Below are 25,931 nucleotides of genomic sequence, written 5' to 3'. Positions count from 1 at the left end.
TAACAAGTGCCCAAGCTTACCTCGTAGAGGATAGGGCTGGATGACCAACTTTACTGTCGAATTAATAGATAATCAGTTTTGTTTGATTGGAACATAGAGGGGCAGGATTTCAGGGCAGAAAGTGTAGTGGGGATAACTTAGAAGTAGGGGTGCAAATACCCTTATGTTTCCTTACCTGGAAATGATGACCTGCTATTTGCCTACATCTTCATTAAATGCCCATAGCTCTTGGCTCTTGTCCATAATGCATGAGTGGTTAGTTAGCAGTGATTAATTTGTGCAGCATCAACATGTAAGGGTCCATGTATGACGGAAACATTCATTGAAATGTTGTGACTCTGCTAATTCGCTTAGATTCAGGTTCCTGCTGTATTGGACTGCTCTGCAATATTTAACACAACACACAACTCATTTGAGGGTTTGAACTCGAACATGAGAGTGACTGGTAGAGAGAGTGAGTATCGAATGGCGCATCCAAGTGCTATTAGCATTACAGATTTTGAAGCTAGTTAGTACATCTAGTTGTTGCCTCTCACCATTCTTATGCACTTTCACAAATGGTTCACACCCATGGGTTAGGTAAAAGACTATCAGCTAGATTCATCATAGTGCCGTTTTGCGAGTCCTTATTAGCGATTATTAAGGAATCGCTATTAAGGATTTGCAAAACGGGATTCATGTAGGAATCGCTAAATAAATTGCGATTCCTACACATTCCTTATTTGGGATTAGCAAATTGCTAATTGCAAATAAGGATGCGATTTCAATGGTGCCAGGGGTGTCCAAAGGACACCCTGTAGCACCCTTGAAAGGTATTCTACATTGGTGTTGCGCACACACATGTCCAAAGGACGTGTGTGTGTAACATGCAACTTAGAAAAATGCATTTAAATGCATTTTTCTAAGTTTTCGCTATTTACCACGAGGTTTGACCTCGTGCTAAATAGCGGACCAAAATAGCGATTTTTAAATGCTTCTTGAATTGCGTTTAAGGAATCTCTAATTGAGATTCCTTAAATGCAATTATTCGCAAATATGCGATTTCTAAAAATGCGATTTTTGCATTTGGGATGATGAATCCCAAATGCAAAAATAGCGCTCGCAAAGGGCCAGATTCTCAGAATCTGGCCCTTTGCGAGCCGTTTTCGGCTTGATGAATCTGGCCGTATATCTGTTATTGTCCTTTACATATTTCTTATGTCTGGCATATGTGATAATTCATCTCTAAGTAGTTCTTGAAGTAGAATGGCAGGACTCTTTTAATATTTAAGTAGTTGCTAGTGTTATGTATTCCATATCGCTGAACAGCACCATATGTTGGTACAGCATTGTGGCATAATTCGTAGTTGATGGGCTGAAAATGCGCCTTCAAGCGGGACGTTTTAATGCTAGTCTTCGGTTCTGCTGCCCAGAAATCTGCATCTCCAGATGGTGTGTGTATAGTCTGCACCACTGAATAAACTTTTCATGAAATACTTTTCTTCGCAGGTTATCGACGAACTGTTAAGATGTGGCATTTGCTTCGATTACTACAACATTGCAATGATTATTCCCCAGTGTTCACATAACTGTAAGTATTTTCCCGATATTGTGTTTTCGGGAAGGTATCATTTTTGCGTTTGTTAACATTTGTATATTAAATACTTGGTGTCCTTCTCTGGAGCAGAGTTTACACATTTATTGCTGGAAAGGTTCAACCTTAGAGAGCACCTTTGTGCGACAATGCTGCTGGGGTTTAAATCTTTTTCTGGCAGGCTGAGCATACATTCAATTTTTCCTAGAGGATGCGTTCTTGTGATTTATTCTAATACTTGGTTTTAGCCGAAAGTCAGTCATTGCTAGCCAAGGTTTCCCTCTTTCGTTCCTTGTCTTTATCTGTGCATGTAACAGTGCATTTATTTGATTAGACTCCTTTAAGTAGTGAGCTAAATCGAAAAGAACAACTGATGGATGGAATGCTAAACAATGCAAGCATTCGTCCCCAGTCACAAAGATCACCACACCACCCCAGTTTGAACTGAGCCACATGCAAATCAGTCTTGATCCTGCTCTTCATGGGAACAGTCCAGCCTGAACTGCCAAACCAGGTCCTCCCTTGGCCAGAAACGAGCATCCCCAGATAGGTTTTCGTCCTAAGTGGGATGGGTATGCCCAGACATGGTTCCCTTGCTCACTGTGCCACTGAATTCAAGCTAGTCTGCCTGATGTGGGGTGATACCCCGAAACTGGTCCCAGGATGCTTGTTTTCAGTCCTGGGGTGGCATGGTGAGCAAAAGAACGATGGATTTAAGCCCGATTTCTTGACTAGGGTGAATGTTTGATTTGCATTCTGTCCATTTGGTTGGACAACCTTTTTTGCCCTAAGTGGCACATTTATGATCAGATGTAGGCCCCTTGCTCGCAGTGAAACTGGATTCAAGCTAGCCTGGCTGATGAAGGGTGATACCCCGTAACTGGTCCCAGGATGTATGTTTCCGGTCCAGGGCAGTCCTGGCTTGGCAGTTCGGCTGGACTGTTCCCATGAGGAGCAAAGTCAAGACTGATTTGCATTTGGCTGTGTCCAAAGTGAGATGACATGGTGAGCAAACGAACATTGGATTTACCCAGATCTCTTGACTGTGACGAATGTTTGATTTGTTCAGCATTCCAACAATTGTTTGTGCAGCATTAAATAGTTGGCTGGCAGTGGGGAAGTCCTGAGCAAACACAAGGAGGTGATGGACGGAGCACGAAAACATTTCATACTCACCCCTAGTCACAGATCTCAGTTGAATCCATCATCTTTCTTTAGCTCACTTCGCCACCCCAGTACAGACCCAAGCATATGCAAATCAGTCTTGACCCTGTTCCTCGTAGTAACAGTCCAGGCTGAACTGCCAAGCCAGGTCTTCCCTGGACCGTAAACAAGTGGGGAAGTCATGACAGTCTTCACTGCCAAGATCTGGTCTAGTGACGTGCAGAGATTGCGTATGGCCTGGACAATCATTTCCGGAGTAGTGCTGTTTTAACATTCATCTTGAGGGAGACCATGAGTGGTGGGGCTTACTGTGTTCCAATGTATTCTGCCTTACACTGTTCTGGGCTTGCCAGCATGTTTTTTTCCCTTGCCATGGTTAGGGGTTCAAATGTATCATCAAGAAGTGACTCAATATTTTTTGGCGTCCAAAGGACTTATGTCCGGGTCTAGCAGTCGGTTCTGCACTGATCCATATTGTTTCGTTCAATAATCGTTTGCCTTTTGTGAGTTAAAACATACATTTGACATACTTGTAGGGGTTGGAAGAGGAAGTGTTGATAAGAGGGTCATCTGACTTGTTTGTGTCCTTTAAGGCAGCCTTTGACTGTAATCCACTTAATAGGTTATGGGCCAAGCTCCAGCAAAAGGGAATTCCATCTAACATCCTGTGAGCAATCGGGTTAATATACTCAGACACATTAGGTTAGTTTTATAAGGCGCACAGCTACCCAGCAAGGGTTTCCCAGTGCTGGCCTGAAGAAACATAAGCAGCAGAGATCAAAAATTACTGATTAAACAACCAAGTTTTAAAAAGTTTACGAAACTTCTCATATGATGTTTCACTGAGAAGTGCTGTGGGGAGAGATTTCCACAGGGATGGACCCAAGTAGGAAAACGAGCGACCTCCAGTCCTCGTAAGCTTGACTTCGGGAATCGAGAATTTTCCCTGAGTAGAAGAGCATAACGAACAAGTGGGTTGGTAGGGATGAACAAGATTTTTCAGATATTGAGGGGCTTGATCTTGAAACATATATGCCAAGACTTTAAACTTGGTATGGCTTTCGATCCTAAGCCAATGCAGATCTCATAGGGCCTTAGAGGTAGAAGATGTTTTAGGAATATGGCAGAGCAGTCTAGCAGCTGAATTTTGAACCACCTGAAGTTTCTGTATTACGTCCTTATTAGCCCCCCAAAAAAGGAAGTTCCCATAGTCCAGTCTGGTGGTCACAAGCGCCTGGACGGCGTTTTTTTGGGTATGGCTAGGGAGCATCCAGATGATTTTTTTCAACCATTTCAGAATGGTAAAGCAGGTGGCTACCACCTTCACTGCCTGCTGTTTCATTGATAATTTGTCATTGATGATAAAACCTAAATTGCGGACTTGATGGGTGGGCTGTGGAAAGGTACCCATTTCGATAGGCCAGTGCTGGGGGCTCCAGAGATCTTTATTTTTACGCAGAATCAGGACCTCTGTTTTTTCTCTGTTAAGTTTGAGTAAATTAGCTTGCATCCAAGATGCAATGTTACTCAAACCGGCCTGAAGAACTGATGGTCCAGGTGACTTTTATGTTGTAAAGGAGAAGATGATTTGGGTGTCGTCCGCATGAGAGAAGAGAGACAACCCAGCCTCCTCGGCAATCACTGCCAGAGGTTTAACATAAATATTAAACAGGAAGGGGCTAAAGATGGAGCCCTGCGGTACCTTGTGCGGGGAAAAATAAGTTTTAGAAGTAGCCTTAGATGAGAAGACTTGAAAAGTCCGTTTTGCAAGAAAGGATGAAAGGATGAAAGCAAAGCAAGTGCGGGACCAGAAATGAAGAGGGACAGCCGAAGGGATTTGTTTAACATGGTGTGAGATACTGTGTCAAACGTTGCGCTCAAATCGAGCAATATGAGGGCCACCGTGTTCCCAGTGTCCATTCGTTGTCGTATCATTTGTGACTCCAAGGAGGGCTGTCTCAGTGGAAAAACTGGCTCTGAAGCCAGATTGAGAAGGATGTAAAAAGCTGGCGGATTCAGTAAACTGGGTGAGTTGTAGGTTTATGTGCCTTTCCAGAATTTTTGAGTAAATGGGGAGTAAGGAAATTGGCCTAAAATGTAACTGCTGGGCAGGATCGGCATTAGCCTTCTTCAAGAGGGGAAGGACCATGGCATGCTTCCAGTCGGGTGGAACAGTCGCCTCTTGTAGAGAACTATTGAGTAGCTCTATGATTAGCATCAAGGATGGTAATTGAAGCTGTTGAAGTATGAAGGCAGGGAGGAGATCACAAGGGGAGCCTGATTTAAGGCTGGCGAGAATGTTTTTAAAAGAGGTAATACCCAGAGGCACCCAGGATTCTAGCTTTGTAGTTGTTTCTGACATGCTGGTAAGTCCAGAAACAGAGGTCAGTGGAGGAGAGGCCGTTAGCTGGGTTTTGACCAGTGATGAATGTATTTGTCCCACTTTGGTAACAAAATAGTTTGCAAGATTGTCACATTGTGATTAATCTAAAATAGGAGATGTTGGCTGTGTCGGAGCCAGCTACATTTATAACCATTGTGAATAGGGTGCGTGAACAATTCTGCACATTGGAAATAGTGCAGGAAACATAATCCGACCGAGTGGATTTACATCGGGCTTGATAGTCTTTTAAAGCTTTTTTGTAATTCAGTTTAGAGTCCGGTAAATAGTTCTTCCACCAGTGTCTTTCCAGAGCTTTGCACTTGGTTTTCTCAGCTTTTAGAGACTCCGTGAACCAGGGAGCAGCGGGACGGTGATTCGAAGATTTTTTAGTAGTAGGTGGAAAACCGCGATCAATGGCATTAAGAATCCAGTTAAGTATGGTCGCCAAGGCAAAACTACCTTTATTAATTTACAAGAGAATAAAAAAGTCTCCAAGTGCTATGATAAGAAATCCAAAGTGCTGAGTGCTGCGCAAGAAGATTCACTTTCACTAAAATCCTTATTTCCTTGAAAGTTCAACGTTGCAATTTCTGTCTAGTTTAGAAATAAAGGAACCTTTAGCTTCAATAGAAAACTGTTCTCATTACGGGCCAAGAACTCCACCATTATGGGGATCGTCCCAGCCTCAATGATCTTATTAATTGGAGGATTCCTCTCCTGCGACAGAATCTTTCTTGCTAACTGCGTTACCTCCAACTCAGGGTCTTTATAAATATGATTGTAGTACATTTTGAATGTCTTCCAACTGAGAAATGAAATGGTTTGGTGCTGAATGATAATGGGTTTTGAGATTTTTTTAGGTATGTAGTTTATAATGTATGTCCTTTGTAAGGTTTATGGTTTTAATTAACTAATAAACTACTTCATTTATTTCTAGTGAAGGCTTCTCTTGTATTAGTTTTCCAAGGAGCAGACCATTTGAGATTGACCTGCACCTTACTGGATTTCCTTAGCCAAAGTTGATTGTTTAATATATATGACATTTAGAGTTCTTGTGGGAGGGTACCAGATGATAGGGAGTAGTTGTTGATAATCATTGCTTTAGTAATAGAGGCAATAGATTAAATCATCTTTCTGATGATTTGTGGTGGTCAGGGGTTTTGTGGTGCTCAGGTGTGTCTAGGTGAAACTTTGGGTTCACTTTTCTTCCCCGGGTTGTGGATTTCCAAAGCTGAGAGTTGCAACACCAAATGAAGTATTGGATGCTTGTTGGTTGACCTAAATATCTATATTTTGACTTCAGATAGTACTAAATCTTGTTGCCTAGAGGATAGTTTAGCAGCTTTAACTACACTGTTGTCGACTATTTAGTTATAGACTTTTTAAGACTAATGAATCGTTTTGGGACAGCACTCTGTTTTTCTCAATGCTATAAAGTCCCAGTGGAGATCCCTTGTTACCATCATCATTATCATCTTTATTTCGACAAAATTGTCATAAAAGAAAGTTACATTACATCAACATTAAAATTGGGGTACTTTAGTGCAATTCATTAGCCTAAAACCCACCATTCAATCTTATACATGGGAATAAAACATCATAATCAGAGGAGAAATCAGTAAAAAAGAGTTAAAACATGAACTAGCAGGAGCCCAAGCCCTGAGTAATTAATAATAAAGTCCCCCGGAGTAAAAGCATGTGTCTGCCCGTTCACCCTAAACTAAGCATTCAGATAGTTCCGTCTCATAAACCACATTGCTGATAAAAATTTAGTTACAGCAAAAATAATTGGAGGGGAAAGCTCAGTTTTTAGGTTGAGCAGACCTACCCTCAATGCGTGAGCATTGAAGGTGTCTGCTTCAGACCTATTGTGGCCCGTATTTAGGAATGTGGACAGCTACCAGACGCGCGCTTTGACGAGGTCAGATTTCACCTCGGGAGCGAGCGTCTGGTAGCTGCGCATGCGCGGTGCAAAGCCCTTGCTCACACACAGACACAGGCAGCCCCCACCCCTCTGCATGCACGCACGCACGCACGCACACACACAGGCGCGCGCATGCACACGCAGGCATACGGCACACATACAGGCACACATACAGGCACACTATCCCCTACCTCGCATTCTCTCTCAATCACACACAGTCACGCATGCGCACATACATTCCCTCGCGCACACACGCACACACGCGCGCACACACTCAACCCCCCCCCCCCCCCCCCCCCCCCCCCAGGCATACACACAGCCACGCACGCACTTCACATCAGCACTGGGCCCCACTCACCGACTGCGCTCTTCCGGCGGGGCTCCTCACGGCGCGGCTCTTCATCTAAATCGGGGCTCCCTCAGGTCAGAGGAGCCCCGCAACAGGCGCCACACTCCTCCTTCTCCTCCTTCGACCCGGGCTACCCCGGACGGCAGAGCGCTCCATGCGCCGGCAGCTCGCGGACCTCGGGAGGCGGGACTTCCGGTCGACCGCGAGCGGATTGGCCGGCTGGCCAAGAGCTTCCGGGTCGCCGCGGGCAGCGCGGCGGCACTCTCGCGATCAACACAACATTAGAATTTTACATATTCTACAAATATCTGTGATCTTTTATCCACAGTTGTGTTAAAACATTAGCCTTTAACCAGTTCTATTCCTTCTCTCGGTCCGGACTATCTGGCCACACAAGGAGCTTTCGCTTTTCAGCTAATAAGTCTGTAACCCTCAACATACTGCTCACCAATTTTTTGAAATGCATCTCCTCTCTTACTTCAGATCGCCCTGTATTCATATTTCATTTACTTTTCTTTAGGTAGCAGTAGACTAAACCTTTTCATTTTAAAATCTTATATATAATCTAATATACCTCGAAAAAGAACTTGAAAAATGGGCAGGAGCTGAAGGCAGGTTACTTCTTAGGGAAGCTAGCAGGAGAAGGCTAGGTAAAGCGGGCCAAAGCGTGGGAAGGACTGGTGAGCGAGCTGATAGCCAGCAGGCAGGACAAAGCAGGCAAGATAATGGTAGTGGGGCAAGCACTCCGCAGCCAGCCTCGCTAGAACAAGGGAGTAGATGAGGAGAACACCTAATCTGAATCTGGCCAACACTGTAACACACACGGAGACCGGAAGCCTGACCCACGAGAACCTAATAACACACAGGGATTGCAAATATCCACTCAAGTGCAACTCCATGGGGGAACGTTTTGTTACAAGGAAATGTTGAGCCAAGAACGCCGGAGAGTAATGATTATGTATAATACGTGCAAAAAGTGCAAAATATGACGTGAACAATAAGCAGTATATACGTGTATCAACTGTCTTGAAAAAAACAAAATCTGGTTGGGAAAAAAAAGTGAATCTGTCACTTACACATCTGCCATTAACTAGATTTCCAAGGTAAGGAGCAAAATTTTGGTTTCTACTATAGGTGCTGTTAATACTGTAGCCTTTTCTGCTGTAATCTTTGGGAATTCTAGTTGTGCTATGCTTTGCCTCTAGACATCTTGATCCCTCGCAGACTGTGCTGACTCTGCCCCTCCTGATTATGAAACTCACTAGCGCAGTCACCCCGCAGTCTCATCTCTCTGTCTTATGTCTGCCCTGCCACCATTTACTTCTGACCCTCACCCCTCCTCACCCTCTCACCCTCACACACCCTCACACCCCCTCACCCCCTCACCCTCACACCCCCTCACCCTCACACCCCCCTCACCCTCACACCCCCCTCACCCTCCTGCACCCTCACCCTCCTGCACCCTCACCCTCCTGCACCCTCACCCTCCTGCACCCTCACCCTCCCGCACCCACACCCCGTCACACCCCCGCACCCCGTCACACCCCCGCACCCCGTCACACCCCGCACCCCGTCACACCCCAGCACCCCGTCACACCCCCTCACACCGTCACACCCCCTCACACCGTCACACCCCCTCACACCGTCACACCCCCACACACCGTCACACCCCCACAGACCGTCACACCCCCACACACCGTCACACCCCCACACACCGTCACACCCCCTCACCCCGTCACACCCCCTCACCCCGTCACACCCCCTCACCCCGTCACACCCCCTCACCCCGTCACACCCCCTCACCCCGTCACACCCCCGCACCCCGTCACACCCCCGCACCCACCCCTCACCCACCCCTGCCATTATAAATTACAATAACTTTTATTTAAGTATTAATTATTGAAAAAAAATTAAAAGCCATTATTATTTGTAATATCAATACATGTAAGTCACGTAAATACAACACATATTGCATTACAAATGCTATAGGTGTCACATTTGCGAAAGTTATAACTATTGGCATTGTAAATGACAAAGCTATTAATTTCGCTATTTTCAAAAACAAAACCAAATAAAAAAATTGTCATTTACAATACCAATAGCTCAAACTTTCCTAATGCGAGACCTATTGCATTGCAAATGCTTGTTAGTATACTAAATGATTCATTACACTGTCTAATCCCCAGGTTTTTACAGATTGGAACTATCCATTTTTTCCTTGGGATTCGATATCCTGGGCAGAAAAATACAACATGCATTTCATTTTCTAACTCTGCAGAGCAGCCTGGACAATTTGTTGGGGTAGGAGGACACCATCTGCTCGTGAGGGTTCTAATTGGCAGAGAGCCATGTCTCCATTGGAGATAAAGTTTCCTGGAGGCCGGGGGGCTAATGTCATTCAGGACTGACTCGAATTTATAACAATCCTTAATCGTCAGAAAGGCGTTGGTCAGAGTACCTTGTTGGACGTTTGATATTCGTGCGGTTAAATTATGTTCGTAATACAAGTTAACCAACTTCTTGCGTGATATGTTAAAGCATTCTTGCTCCGGGTTGCTCCACATAAGAGGGAGGCTAAGCCTCTCAAATTCCATTCTTATGTATTTCAACCAGGAGAGTTTCCATGCATTAGGCCATCTTAGGACCTCGGCAAGCTCTTGTCTGTAGGTATTAAGCTCTGGAGTGACCCAGAGTCGCCTCCAGAAAGTGAGCGGTTTAAGGCCCAATTCCTCATTAAGAGGTTTTAAGCCAAGGTCAAGCCTTAGGGCCAGCAGTGGGGTGCTGGATGGAAGAGAGACCGGCGACTAATGCGGGGGTACAATTATGGCCCCACAATTCGCCGCCGTAAACTACCGCCCCTCGCGCCTGAAGTTTGTAGATTTCTAACGGTGGTCCTATTGGTTTAACTGTGGCTTTACTTAGAAGTTTGATAATACCCCCTGCCTTCTGAGTGAGCTTTAATTGCGATTTTATTTGGTGTTGAGCCCAGGACATGGTCTCACTGAGAGTGAGACCCAGGTACTCCAACATCTGCACTCTTTCAAGCCGGACTCCTCCAATTACAGGACTTGGGCACGCTGCTTTCGGGGGATTGAAAATCATAAATTTTGTTTTTAAGGTATTTATTTCCAAGCCCCGTTCATAACAAAAGTCCACAAAGGCATCCAGAACTCGCTGGATGCCCATCGGGGTCTTCGAAAGTAGTAGGGTGTCATCCGCGAACATAATCGCAGAGACCCCAACCCCCGCCAGCCTTGGAGCGTCTCTATTTGGGACCGCATTCAGGTGGGCGATTACCTCATTTGACAAAGAGGCAAAACAGGGTAGGCGCCAAGACGCACCCCTGCCTCACCCCTCTGCCAACAGGGAAGCAAGATGACAAATTGCCCTCTCTCCCGCACCCGACCTGCGCAAAGTTCTCTGTATGGAGTCGGATTATAATGGTCAGCAGAGGGGCAGGAATGCCCATATCCAAGAGTACTTTCTACAATTTCCTTCATGGGACCAGGTCGAATGCCGCACGTAAATCCACGAACACCGTATAAAGTGAGCCGGCCTTGATTTTGACTGTTTTCCAAAATAACATAGTTAATCGGAAGATCTGGTCCGTGGTTGAAACATTCTTTCGGAAGCCTGCCTGATATGAACTCAGGACATCAGACTCCTCTATCCAGGCTTCGAGGCGGTCTAAAATCAGCCTGGCAAAAAGCTTCTGAGAAACATCAATTAGGCTGATCGGCCTGTAGTTGGCTGGGAGCAGAGGTGATCCCTTCTTGAAGATCGGGACTATCTCTGCTCCCAGCCAAGTACTAGGGACCGCCATGCCCCCCAAAATTCCATTAAAAATCAGCGTTAAGTATGGGGCCCATACCCTAGGTTCATGTTTAACCCCTTGCATGCTGGTGACGAACCCCAGCCGTCACGCTCCGTGGTGCTCGTGTGCTGGTGACGGCTGGGGTTCGTCACGGCCCCGCCCTGTTCATTTGTTTACCGCACAGCGGCGGAAACGGGACAGCAGCGAAGGGGTTAAAAAGATCTCCGGGGACCTTATCCAGCCCCGGGGCTTTCCCAGCAGGGAGTCTAATATTAGCGTCCATGACCTCTCCTTCAGCAAACTCCAGGGCAGAAGTAACTGGTACACAGATAGACTCTGTGCGACATGTGGGGAGATTCCTCATAGAGCTATCCCCCTGGTATAGAGTATGGAAATGGTGTTCCCAGGCCTCTGCAGCATTGTTGGGTGCTACTGCCCGCTCAGGTTCAGCCGAACCTGTAGATGTAATTTGCCAAAACTTATGGGGATCCTTCACTGCAAGGGCTAAGACTAGATTTGCCCAATTGTCATTCCCCCACTCGATCTTAGTGTGGTGAATTAGTTGGCGGTATGCTGTCCTCCTGAGCTTTATGAGTGGCCGATCAGTGTTTTGTTTTAATGCCTCTAGGAGTTCTCTTTTCGCCCGTCTACAGGCGCTATTATACCAGGTAGGCTTGCTACTGCCCTGATCCTTCCGAGATCCGGAGGGTTTAGGATTTCCGCCAGGCTAGAGAATAATGCCTTATTAAGTTCCGCTAGACTGTGATAACTTTCATGTGTCGGTTGTTGTTCCTTTAATACGTCTGCGGCTTCTAGTACTAGGATAAGCCGGGCATAAAGCTCAGCAACCTGATCTGGGTGAGTGACCAACTTGTCCCATCTTACCCTGCGTCTGTTGTTCGCAAGAAGGGCCCTACTAGCTGACCCCGGCTCCAATGTAAAACTGCCTTTAGTATCACTGGGAAGGGCAAAGTCAAGGATCAGCGGGTTATGATCGCTCTCACCCCTAGGTGCCACTCTAAAATCAAGAACCCTATCCCAGGCACAGCATTCTACTAGAATATAATGGAGGCGTACCTCCCTCCCTGGTTTCTTGAAGGTGTTCATGGGAGGGATATCAGATTTCACTCTGCCATTGCAGGCCCTGATTGAGTGGTTGAGCGTCAATTTGGTTATTTGAACTGCAAGAGGGACCCATGATCTAACCGAGGGCCCAGCCACTCGGGGGATTTTCCAGACATCATCCTCCTCATGGTGTACACCATCTAGCAGACCCGCAAGTGGCTCAAAGTGTGAGTTGAAATCTCCCCCTATCACAAGGGTCACTCTCTCAGGGATGTTACCTAAAAAAGAGGCAAGCTCCTAAATGGCTTTGGACTCGGATGTAACACTGACAGGTCTGGAATAGATGTTAACCAGGGCGAGCCTGGTGCCATTCCGCCACTCCAGAAACACACTGGACATCGGCTGATCCCGTGTTCCTGACCATGGCAGTGCAACCTAAGTCGGCTCTCACCCAAATCGTTAACCCGCCCGACGGTCTGCCCTTTCCACCCCACCTCGCAGGGATTGAGTATAAGGCATACCCTACTCGAAATTGCTCTTCTCGGGCCCATGTTTCCTGGAAAAGGCAAACGTCGGTCGAGTCTATAGAAGAGCCCCAGGCCAATTTATTGCCAAGGCCTGCCACATTCCATGATACTATTTTTATTGTGGTCAGACCACAGGAGCTAGCTTGGGATAGGGTGGGGATTTCATTTACAGTAGGACCTGTCGGGTCGTGTTGAATACATGCTTGCTGCGTGACTAGCATGTCTATAGTGTCGACCCCTGCCCCTTGCCGAAGTGCACTATCTGGGTCTGATTCCCAGATGTTAGCCCCGATTATGAGTTCAAGCCTAGATCTAGAGATTTCAAAGAAGTTTGAGCTGAAACCTCTCGTATGACCTTTATGACCTACCCAGGTCCACCCATCATCAGACCCAAACTCCCTAGGTGGGTTTGCGGAAGGGTAGAAAAAAGACAGGGGGAGTGGCTGGATTACTGTATCTCCCATACTACCTTGCCAGTTCCAAATGTATGGAACAATTCCCGGGTTCCTGAAATTTACCAGGATACAATCTCCCTTAATATTCTTTAGAGTGTGACCCACCCATGGGACTCTTCGAACCATCAGGATTTAGGTATTGATGTTTGGGGGGAGGGGTCTGTGAATATTCAGCCAACTCCTCACCTTATTTTTCAGGGAGGCAAAATTTTCTAGTGCAGGGTCTTTTAGCTCAGGTGCTCCAGTTAAGACCACTACATAATCAGCCGCCTCGAGGTTAAGTTGACTATATTCTTCAAATTCGCGCTGCGTACATCTTGCGCAGTGCGAGCACCCGACCCCGTTGATCTCCTGGTCAACCTATCCGAGTTCGCTGCAACAGCGGCCTCAGATATCTGCACAGACCTAGAAGGGAGGGTTTGCACACGAGGGGTTACTAATGTAGGAGAAATAAGTGGAGGGGCATTGGTTACAGCAGGTGGATTAGGGGGGCAGGTAGTTCCTAGGTTGGGGAGGATGGAAGGAGGAGCAATGCAATGATTCGGCACTCTAGGAATTAGTGCAGTGTGGGGGATAGATGAAAAAGCAACTTCCCATTTGGTCCCAAGAAACCTTGATTGGCCCCCATGTTTTTCATAAGGTCCACGATACCCCGGTAGCCGTTTCTAGTGCTTGTAGCCTGCTCTCAATACAATCTAATCGAGCCACCATGGGGTCCAACAGAGATTTCAAGGTATTGCTTAAAGTGCGGGTGAAATTGTCCTCCCCTCGGGTATGCCCCTCCCCAAACCTGAGAGCAGTAGGCTGTACTACCGGCTGAGTTGGGGGGGGGGGGGGGGGACTGCAGATATCAGTGACTGGCAAAGGAGAGGGCCGATCCTCTGCGGGGCCCGTAGTCAAAGTGGCATTATAGAGTGGGTATCTAATTTAGGCCTTTTCCCACCTTTGTTCTGGCATCCCCGTTTCCTTTTAGGGACGGCCACTTCCCTCACATTTCGCGACTGAGGGGAGCTTGAGTCCTGGGCCCTTTCTGATAGCAAACCATTACCAGTCTCGGGGACAGTAACAACCTCTTGAATAACCGACAAAGAGTCACTGGGCAAAAGGGGGCTGGACCTCAAGTCTTGCAAAACAGAAGATATTGTTTGATCGATACTGTCTAAAAGGGTAACATTTTGGTCCGCTCCCTTATCTAGGGTTGTCGCATTCTCAATTAGACCCAAAGATGATCTCCTGACACTTTCGATGCCCTGCGAGAGCCTTCTTTCTAAAACTGTTAATTCATGTGACACCAACGAGTTAGCTCTGATAAGAAACATGTCCTAAGTACCTGCAACCATGGCAGAGGAAGCTGTGGCTTTACTTCTCGTTTCCCTTACTGCCATTTTCGCTGAATAGGGTAGATTTCGAATTCCAATTGTGTTCGGGCTCCGAGGGGATCAGGCTAGGTTAACCACGGACCAAGAGAATGAGCTCCGGTCCGGTCTTGCACAGTCTGTAACGGGCTAGAACGGGCCCGCCTTTGGCCCGGGCTTCGCCCGGCGCGCGCCCGCGACGCGGTATGCCAAACCAATAATATGGGAGGGAAACGGTGGGAGCGGGAAGAGGACAGAGCGCTGCCGCTCCTCGCAGTCCCGCCGGTGCTCCATGAAATGCCCCAGCAAAGGTTCGCCAAGTCTGTGCCTCCGAGCGGCACCCGCGAAGCGAGGGGCGCGAGGCGCTGTTAAGAGGCTTTAGGTGCGGTGGGGGCGGGAAGAGGACGGAGCGCTGCCGCGCGACCTGCGGTCCTTGCAGTCCCGCCGGTGCTCCAGGAATTGCCCCAGCAAAGGTTTGCCAAGTCTGTGTCTCCGAGCGGCTCCCTTGTTACACACTTGGCATTGGTGATCTTATTTGAGTTATGTAGTCTTATTTCTTTCTTGATGGATGATTAGTGGGCCCGGTTGAGTCCCTAGAGCGAGTTTTGTTGTATGTGCTTATAGATTTTTTCTATTGGTGTGTTTGAGAGCAGCCATTTGTGACTTGATCTTTTTTATTTCTTTTAATTGATTCAAGGCAGTTTTCCAAAAAGGATGTGTAAATGTTTTCAGCATGGTTTTTTTTGTTGTTGCAGTTTTATATAGAGAAAACTCGACCCAATGGGATTGGAGCGGTTTACATTAGCACCAGTTAAATTACGTAAGGACAAATTAATTTATTTTTCTTTCGATAGGCCATTTCGATAGGCCAGTGCGGGGGGCTCCAGAGATCTTTATTTTTACGCAGAATCAGAACCTCGGTTTTTTCTCTGTTAAGTTTGAGTAAATTAGCTTGCATCCAAGATGCAATGTTACTCAAACGGCCTGAAGAACTGATGGTCCAGGTGACTTTTATGTTGTAAAGGAGAAGATGATTTGGGTGTCGTCCGCATAAGAGAAGAGAGACAACCCAGCCTCCTCTGCAATCCCTGCCAGAGGTTTAACATAAATATTCAACAGGAGGGGGCTTAAGATGGAGCCCTGTGGTACCCTGTGTGGGGAAAAATAAGTTTTAGAAGTAGCCTTAGATGAGAAGACTTGAAAAGTCCGTTTTGCAAGAAAGGATGAAAGCCAACCAAGTGCGGGACCAGAAATGAAGAGGGACTGCTGAGGGGATTTGTTTAACATGGTGTGAGATACCGTGTCAAACGTTGCGCTCAAATCGAGCAATATGAGGGCCACCGTGTTCCCAGTGTCCATTCGTTGTCGTATCATTTCTGTGACTCCAAGGAGGGCTGTCTCAGTGGAAAAATTGGCTCTGAAGCCAGATTGATAAGGATGTAAAAAGCTGGAGGATTCAGTTAACTGGGTGAGTTGTAGGTTTGTGTGCCTTTCCAGATTTTTTGAGTAAATGGGGAGTACGGAAATTGGCCTAAAATATAATGGCTGGGCAGGATCGGCATTAGCCTTCTTCAAGAGGGGAGGGACCATGGCATGCTTCTAGTCGGGTGGAACAGTCGCCTCTTGTAGAGAAGCATTGAGTAGCTCTATGATTAGCATCAAGGATGGTAATTGAAGCTGTTGTAGTATGAAGGCAGGGAGGAGATCACAAGGGGAGCCTGATTTAAGGCTGCCTAGAATGTTTTTAAAAGAGTTAATACCCAGAGGCACCCAGGATTCTAGCTTTGTAGTTGTTTCTGACATGCTGGTAAGTTCAGAAACAGAGGTCAGTGGAGGAGAGGCCGTTAGCCGGGTTTTGACCAGTGATGAATGTATTTGTTCCACTTTGGTACCAAAAAACTTGGCAAGATTGTCACATTGTGATTAATCTAAAATAGGAGATGTGGGCTGTGTCGGAGCCAGCTACATTTATTACCATTGTGAATAGAAGGCGTGAACAATTCTGCACATTGGAAATAGTGGAGGAAACATAATCCGACCAAGTGGATTTACATCGGGCTTGCTAGTCTTTTAAAGCTTTTTTGTAATTCAGTTTAGAGTCCGGTAAATAGTTCTTCCTCCAGTGTCTTTCCAGAGCTTTGCACTTGGTTTTCTCAGCTTCTAGAGACTCCGTGAACCAGAGAGCAGCGGGACGATGATTATAAGATTTTTTAGTAGTAGGTGGAAAACCGCGATCAATGGCATTAAGAATCCAGTTAAGTATGGTCGCCAACGCAAAACTACCTTTTATTAATTTACAAGAGAATAAAAAAGTCTCCAAGTGCTATGATAAGAAATCCAAAGTGCTGCGCAAGAAGATTCACTTTCACTAAAATCCTTATTTCCTTGAAAGTTCAACGTTGCAATTTCTGTCTCGTTTAGAAATAAAGGAACCTTTAGCTTCAATAGAAAACTTGAGTACTGTTCTCATTACGGGCCAAGAACTCCACCATTATGTGGATCATCCCAGCATCAATGATCTTATTAATGGGAGGATTCCTCTCCTGCGACAGAATCTTTCTTGCTAACTGCGTGACCTCCAACTCAGGGTCTTTATAAATATGATTGTAGTACATTTTGAATATGTCTTCCAACTGAGAAATGAAATGGTTTGGTGCTGAATGATAATAGGTTTTGAGATTATTTTAGTTATGCGTTTTATAATGTATTTTCTTTGTAATGTTTATGGTTTTAATTAACTAATAAACTACTCCATTTAATTCTAGTGGAGGCTTCTTTTGTATTAGTTTTCCAAGGAGCAGACCATTTGAGATTGGCCTGCACCTTACTGGATTTCCTTAGCCAAAGTTAATTGTTTAATATATATGACATTTAGTGTTCTCGTGGGAGGGTACCAGATGATAGGGAGTAGTTGTTGATAATCATTGTTTTGGTAATAGAGGCAATAGATTAAATCTTCTTTTTGATGATTTGTGGTGGTCAGGGGTTTTGTGGTGCTCTGGTGTCTGTAGGTAAAACTTCAGGTTCACTTTTCTTCCCCCGGGTTGTGGATTTCCAAGGCTGAGAGTTGCAACACCAAATGAGGTATTGGATGCTTGTTGGTTGACCGAAATATCTATATGTTGGCTTCAGATAGTTCTAAATCTTGTTGCCTAGTTGATAGTTTAGCAGCTTTAACCACACTGTTGTCCACTATTTATATATAGACTTTTTAAGACTAATGAATCGTTTTGGGACGGCACTCTGTTTTTCTCAATGCTATAAAGTTCCAGTGGAGATCCCTTGTTACACACTTGGCATCTCCTGTCTCTGCACTCCCCTGTGGAGTCCCACAGGGCTCCTCGCTAAGTCCTACGCTATTTAATATCTATGTAGCGGACTTAGCGAGGATAATAAAGGCCCATGGACTACGACTTACGTCGTACGTAGACGATACCCAACTGGTACTGGCAATCCACAAGGATGGCCCAGTGGTGGCAGCCAATTTCCAAAAGGCCATGCTTGCGGTTAGCACATGGATGGCCTCCAACTGTCTAAGGCTTAACTCGGATAAAACCGAGATTATGACTTTCGGTAAGCTCTCTCCGGAATGGTCCTCCATCTGGTGGCCTGTCCAGCTGGGCTCTCCACCCGCCCCGGTAGAGAAGGTTAGAAATCTGGGGGCTATTTTTGATAGCAAGCTGTCTTTCAGCCTTCATGTCAACAAGGTTGTGTCAGCTGCATTCTTTATCTTAAAGAAAATCAAGAAATTACTGCCCTACCTCCCTACCTCAGCTGGGAAGACCTTGGTCTCCACCCTAGTCTTTTCAAAAATTGACTATGGAAACGCTCTTTTTTTAAACACTCAGAAACATGTCATAGCGAAACTACAGTCCATACAAAATGCGGCTGCAAGGATTCTTCTTGACATCCCCCGTCGCCAGTCCACTACTCTTGCCATTCGTCACCTATATTGGCTAAAAGTAGAGAACCGAATTAAATTCAAGGCCCTCTGCATTGCCTATAAGGCAATACAGGGTGTCGGGCCTAGATTTCTGACAGAAGCGTTTCAGCCGTACATCCCCAAGAGGCAGCTTAGATCTGCCAACACCCGCCTTCTCCCAGTGCCTCGCACAAGAACTGTTACATGGGGAGATAGGCGCTTCTTGGTGGCCACGCCTAAATTGTGGAATCTGCTGCCGTTGGCGATTAAAACTGCCCCCAATCTGATGAGCTTCCGTAGGCTACTAAAAACATGGTTGTTTAACCAGTAAGCTGCTGTTTGATCACTCTTAGCCCCTTATGCGCCGAGACACCTCTGGGTATTTGTATGCGCAATAAAAATCTCGAAAATAAATAAATAAATAAATAAATTTGAGTTATGTAGTCTTATTGCTTTCTTGATTGATTAGTGGGCCTGGTTGAGTCCCTAGAGTGAGTTTTGTTGTATGGGCTTATAGATTTTTTTCTATTGGTGTGTTTGAGAGCAGCCATTTGTGACTTGATCTTTTTTATTTTTTTATTTGATTCAAGGCAGTTTTCCAAAAAGGGTGTGTAAATGTTTTGAGCATGTTAATTTTTTGTTGTTGCAGTTTTATATAGAGCAAACTCGACCCAATGGGATTGGAGCGGTTTTCATTAGCACCAGTTAAATTATGTAAGGACACATTCATTTCTTTTTCTTAGGCAAGGGGAGATTAAGTGCTTTGCCCAGAACCGCAGGATGTTGAGCTGACGCTGAGACTCCAACCTGGATCCCCAGTTCTAAAGACGGCAGCTCCGAATGTTATGGGTTTGTCACTTGCATTGGACAGCCATCAGTAAAGGTTGTTATCTGGCTAGGTTTTAGGCCTCCAAGACGTGAAAATCAAGTTTGTCTCTAGCTGATTCAGATAGCATTTGGTTTTGAAGGGAAGATTCTTGTAAAAGAGATGAAGTGGCGATCACTCCAAAAGGTAGGTTAATTCTCTGTGTTAGTGATAAGTCCAGACATTGCGGAGATTACATCAAGGGAATGGCTGGCTGTATGTAGCACCAGACTTGAGCTGAGAGACATTAAGAGCTTCCAAGTTTGTTGTAAAGGATCTCGCGTCTCCTTAAAGTTTATTGGACTAGATGTACAAGTTATCCATGATGCAGAGGGTGATGTGGTTTAGTGATATGTCCAAGAAAGTGTTCAGGAAAACCTTTCTGATAGCTCAATTTTTCTTTGATGGTCTGTATGTTAGAAGGAACGCTCATGAGACGGAAGAAGGATGTGGAGCACCCTTGCATACATTCTCAGACTGTCAGATGTAGGTGTTTTAATGTGGTGGTTTGTAGTTATTCTTGGAAGATCATCGGTACGCCTTACCCAACCTTCTCCAGCCATTTATTGATATAGTCCCAAGATCCTGGTGGCACTGCCTTGTGAAGAAAGTGAAGCGTCCCAGCCCCGCCCCCCAGCCATGAAGATTAGGTCTGGTTCTGATGAAATTTCGAAAAGGTCTTGTTATTGAACGTGCGTGGATCAGTTGAGAGCTCAGGTTAGTGGGTAGATGAGAGTAGGTGGCGCTTCGCAAAGGGGAGGATTTGAAAGGGCTATGGTTTCATTGTGTAGAATCTACTAATGTTTCCTCTCCACACATTGTGATGGGGTGTAGAAACAGTTGTATATTTGTGGTGGGTTTGGTTCTGACTCTATTCCACGGATGGATTTAGCCTCCATTTGGCTGGTCAGTTGTGGGCTTCGGGGGAACTATGTTGTCAGAAGCTTGCAACGCAAGGGATTTGGAAGTAGGATAAAGTGTATCTGTTTGCTAGGAAAACAAGATCCTTTTTGTAAAAAGTTAAATGTGTGACAGTTGTGGTTTACGTTAGTTCTTTTACACATACACTGAAAGGAAGTGCAGCCTTTCTGTATGGTTATATCTGAAAGCCCATTTGGGAATGCCAGGCGTGATCTGTAATCTAATCAGAGTTGTTTCTTTGACTGTTGAACCAAAAATAAGGAGACCATAACAGAGTGCAGATAATATGGTTGGCTCACCATCAGTGCTTCATCATTCACAGCCTGTTGGACTATGGCCACAGACCTGCGGCTATCCAGCTGGTGTAAAAAAGAACAGCAACCGCCAATTACTAAATGCTCTTACATCGTTCCTTTACCTCTATTAGATTTGAATAGCATCCTCAGTTCGTAGGCACAGGATGGCAGACATTTTTTTGCTGTCCTTGTGCTCTCTGTTCTAGGGACATTGGACTGCTGCCTGTGCCATGCTGTATTTGTTCTCATTCTGCAAGGGAAACTGGCAGACTGATGCTCGTGTGGGCCATGTGTGAGTGTGTAGCTTGCAGTGCTGCTGCTTGTACTAAGGCTCTTGTGCTTATGTGAATGAAGCTTGCATGTTTGATGTCCGGGTTCCACCTGTCCTGTGTGTGCATGCTTTTCTGGAAAGCTTGCACTACTAATAACCATGTCTTAACTGTTGTTTGTGTAAGGGAGATCCTTGCTCTATTGTCATCTGTTACCTATGTTCTACTTTAGCTGTGCAGCATCTGTTTTGAGTGGTGAGTGTGTATGTGTATATCATGCACTGGTTCTGCCTGGCTGCAACTGTGTTTTTGTGCATATGAGAAGAGAGCTCTAGATTCTGTTCTGGATGTGGAACCTTTGCACTTCATCTACCTGTTTATGGAGCTTAGACATCTTCTGCCTGTGTTGTATTTGGTTTGTTTATGTAAGGATATCTTAGACTGGTACTTTATAGATTGGACCTGTAGGATGTTTGAGGAGCTTGCGCTATCTGTATACATACAAAACCTCACCTGCCACTGTATGTGCAAGGGAAGCTAGCACTGCTGTTGCCTTGTAGCCCTTGCACTGTTGATGCCCTTGTGATCCCTGTTCTTTATGTCTTAAAGCTTGAGAAAAGCATTTTTCATTGCACAAAAGACAACATGCAACATGTTAATTGGATAGGGGCAAACCACAGTCATCTCATTTAGGAAATTCAAGTGTTAATGTAATGTAATGTAATGTAATGATGTCTTGTAAAGCGCATGAATCACCCCACATGGGGTATCTCCGCACTGTAGACCGCTGGGGAACCCGTCCTGGCTTTCCCTGTGAGATGGTCCCTTTCTGGGTATCTCCAAGGTGAAACCAGGCATCCCCGGCGTATGTGGGGGGCCGTTGTGGAGAGGAGGCAAGCTAATGCCCAGAGTTGCCGAGTGTGATCCCTGGTTAGAGTATGCACCGAGGCGAAAATTATCGAGTCCGCTGACCCTGGTCCACTAGTGTATATGGTCAAATGTATTCCTGAGGTGAGGGTGGTGGCAGAGAGGGCAGGTTTGTAACTTGATGGCTGTGCCTCGGATGATAGGGCAGAGCCATGCATGCTTATTGAGTGAAACCTAAAAGATGTCCAACCTTTGTCTGTGTATTAATCACACTTAAAATACTGCTCTTCTTCATCCTGCAACTCTGGTAACCCATGCACTTGAATCACTGAGCCAGTCAAACCCATACTTCTGTTTTGAAAGATTCTGCACAATCTTCTAGAGTTCATGGACCACAGTTTTATTTACAAAAGAATAACATGCTGTTCTCACAGGTGGGCAATATGATAATAGTTGAAACATTTAAAATATAGTCAAACATCTATAAAAACAATTGCTTATCATTTTCAGCAGTTCTGAAATGACCATTATAAGCCGTACAGACCAGAACCAGTTTTTAGGGGAGTCCCATCCATAGCACCTAGGCTTAACTTGCTACTGATTGTCTGTGTAACTGGAACCTGCTCAGTGCGGGCTGCGAGTGCCATGCCTGTCCATGTGGTGTCCTTAGCTGACTGGCCCTGCCTTTTAGCATCCCAAGGCTTGCAGTGTTGAAATCTGCCCCTTCCGGCCATCTTTATGACTCCAGCATTGACATGTATCTGTCCACCTGATTACTGCCACAACACCCAAGAGTTTCGGCCCCTAAATGGAAAGCTGCCCTAATATTATTTGTGGTGGAGAGAGAAACTTGTTACGTGACACTATCACATCTGATTTCAAGACCATAGCAGGCTACTGTTGTTAAAAATAATATGCAGTTTAAAATTGAAGAAAATATAAGCTCACATAGAGAACCAATGCAAACCCACCGTTGTATATGGGAAATACCGGTTGCAAAGCAACGGTATATACTCAGGTAGGCTTGACTCCATATGTTTGCCAACCCTTTGAGCAGTCCTATTGCTGTTGATCCAGAAGGTTGAGTGGGGAGTGCTGTCTCGTGTGGCTACGGCGCAATGCACCTTTCCTAGCCTCTGAAGTCTTTGGTGTTTAGAATCTCACGGACCCTATGGCATGAGGACACCCTATGTTCATGCCTCTGGGTGTTGCCTCTAAACCAGTGATCATGCCTTTAGTGTCTTGCAAGTTAGAAATGACATAACCCCTTTAGTTCATGATAGACTGCATAGAATGGTGACGTAAGTCTTAAAGCCGAAAGCCATGAAGGCTGATTTAGCATGTTGAGTTCGCAGTTACATGCATAAGAATAAAGACATGTAATACTAAGCTCTGTGTGTGGCTTAGTCATTGGCGGGTACCCAGGCTGGGGAGGACACTACAAATGGTGACAAGTTAGTGGATAAGTAACCCGAAGATCGACAGTGCTCTCCTAGAGTGTTTGCCAAGGGCAAGCAAACTGCTTGTGCATGCCACGTGCGCCGTCGCCGAAGTATGGAATCAACGCTTAATGCATGTAGAGTCAAAGTGCAGCTCCAGCTGATGTGAAGCAGTTGAAGACAACAAAAGCATTCCAGAGAATCTAAAGGCCGAGAACCTGCTAGTCAGACCATACAATCAGGTACCCTGCTGCCACAGCAGATGATGATATATGGTTATGGAGTGTCGATACGGAAGGCGGCTACAACCAGATTGACAAAGATCATCATTAGTAATCAAAAATAATGAGGCAAACAGAAGTGGTGCAAGGCGAAAATAAACCAGATGCAACTTGACATTTAGAAAAGAAGAAATAATTAACTTACCAAAACCATTAAAGAGTCATTGTACTGCTGCACTCGGTGAAGTGGCTGAAGGAGACGCCCAAGGTTGTCCTTGCTGAGCCACCCAAACCTGAAATGGCCAGCCACCAAAACTGCAGAGTGGGGCTCATAACAACTTCACAGGTCTTCAAAGAATAAAGAGCCGAGAGCAAATTTCGGTATAATGAAATGTTTCAGATGGTAGCGAAGAAAGTCACGTTTTCTGCTATCATTAAAGATGTTCCAGAGGCCAGCTCATCACAAGGTCTCGCAGATGAGATGCCTTAACCCAGTCACAGTAATCCAGCGGTGTTAGTAAGTTCCGCACTGGTACGCCATGCAGATGATTTCCTGAAACCACCACCATCGTTTGATACGCCAAATAACTACATTTTCATGATAGATGAATTGCGTGGATAGAGACATTTGATGATTTCATTGATGCACTTGAAGAGGCTGATAACAAAAAGATGATCAAATACCTTAAACATCTTGCTGGTGATGGTGTAAAAGAAGTCATAAGGAAGATGCGGCCAACTGATGAAGAAATCACATACCTTCAGATTAAGGAAATTTTGCATCTCAAGTTAAATTCAATGCCTAATGTCGATTACGAAAGATACATTTTCAATGAAGAATGACAGAAGGTTGGTGAAACCATTGATTAATTTGTGGAGAGACTTGACATAGTCATCAATCGCTGTAAGTTCAATGAATTTAATAATAGTTCTTGATGGATGCTTGTTCGATTCATTCAAACGAAGAATGCTGAGAGAAACTCTTAGTCTGGAGCAAGTGTTAATGGCTGCCAGAGCTGAAGAGTGTGCCGACAGACAAGCTGCTGACATGGAGGCCGGAAGTTCCCAGAACAAATCGTTCATGAGTGTGAAAAGTAAGCCAGAGACTGAAGGACATAAGGTGATGTCTACATGTAAAAAGAAGTTGTGTTTTAGATGTGGATTTTCGTTAGCACACGCTATTGACCAGATATATAAAGGCTGTGGGAAGACAACCATTTTTATGACAATTTGCAAAACCAAGAGAAAAGCAAGTGCATCACGGCGTGAAGACAAAAGGGCTGCCAGAATGTTCCAGAAGCAACGTTCGATACACACGGATAAGGCCACGAGGCCACATCACTTAAGACAAATTGACATAGAACAAAGTAGATTGTCATCTAAATAATCATCAAACAGTTCTTCTTTATCAGTATCAAGTGAAAGTGAGGAAGGTGGTTGTGCCATGTCGATGTTTTCCTCAGAAAAGCGTGGGCTGAAGATAAGTCGGCATGCTAAAGCACCAAAGTCATTCATACATTCTCCAAAGATCACATTTAAAGTGAATGGAAGTTCAGTGCCTTTCATTATCGGCAGTGGTGCTTCGATAAAAATGATGCCTGAGGATAAATATAATGAATTGTATCCATTACCAAAACCTACACCATTGAAAACCAAGGTGTATACATGGGTTCTATCCACACCCTTAAAAAGTCGAGGTTAATTTCTAGCAACGATAAAACACAAGAAAACAAAGGTGCAAGCACCCATCCATGTGCTTTAAGGTACAGCATTAAGTACCTTTCTACTCCGTTGCAGCACAGCTGCTGATATTGGACTGATTTCAGTGAAGTAAAACATGAATGCTCACCACGAAAGTTGTGAGTTAATATCCTTCATTGTTTCATGATTTAAGAAAGCTCAAGATATGAAACTAAAGCTGCATGTTGATGAGGACGTCTGTCCTGTCCCTCGAAGGCATAGATTAACTGCTTTTCATTTACAAGATGCTGTTGAAAAGGACCTTGAATGATTGCTTAAGCATGATATCTTTAAGCATTCTACTGGTCCCACGCCATGGGTTTCTCCCATAGTGGTAGTGCCCAAAAAGGACAGTGAAGGAGCTGTACATATGCACTGACATGCAGCAGGCAAACAAGGCAATTGAACAAGAACGACATCCAGGTCCAAACATCACTGACATGATAACACAACTAAATGTTGCAACAGTCTTCTCTTTCCTTGATTTGAATTCAGGCTATCATCAGTTGGAACTTGAAGAAAATTGCAGGTATATAACAAACTTTTCTACACACGTTGGTCAGTTTCGATCCAAAAGACTACATTTTGGTGTGTTAATCAGCTGCCGAACTTATTCAAGGTGCCATTCGACATACACAGCCTGTCATGAATGCGTTCAATTATAGCGAGGACATATTATTTGTCGGAGCTACACAAAAGAAGCACGTTAAAGCTCTCACACAAGTATGCAATTTACTTGCGGTTGCAGGTTTGACTTTCAGAGCAGATAAATGTGAGTTCCA

General features: G+C 45.1%; 1 protein-coding gene across 1 annotated transcript in view; it reads left to right on the top strand.

The window, feature by feature from the left end:
• The window catches only part of RAD18 (RAD18 E3 ubiquitin protein ligase), a 431,063-nt gene that overhangs the window by 40,253 nt on the left and 364,879 nt on the right, over positions 1 to 25,931 (top strand). The window contains exon 2 of the mRNA XM_086948442.1: positions 1,489 to 1,570. Within this exon, the coding sequence (XP_086804568.1) occupies positions 1,489 to 1,570 (82 nt within the window). The remainder of the gene's footprint in view (positions 1 to 1,488; positions 1,571 to 25,931) is intronic.

The sequence above is a fragment of the Lissotriton vulgaris genome, unplaced genomic scaffold (genome assembly GCF_964263255.1).
Source record: "Lissotriton vulgaris unplaced genomic scaffold, aLisVul1.2 SCAFFOLD_1581, whole genome shotgun sequence".
Lineage (NCBI taxonomy): Eukaryota > Metazoa > Chordata > Amphibia > Caudata > Salamandridae > Lissotriton > Lissotriton vulgaris.
Note: the sequence above shows the minus strand (reverse complement) of the source record. Positions and strands in the feature narration are given on the sequence as shown.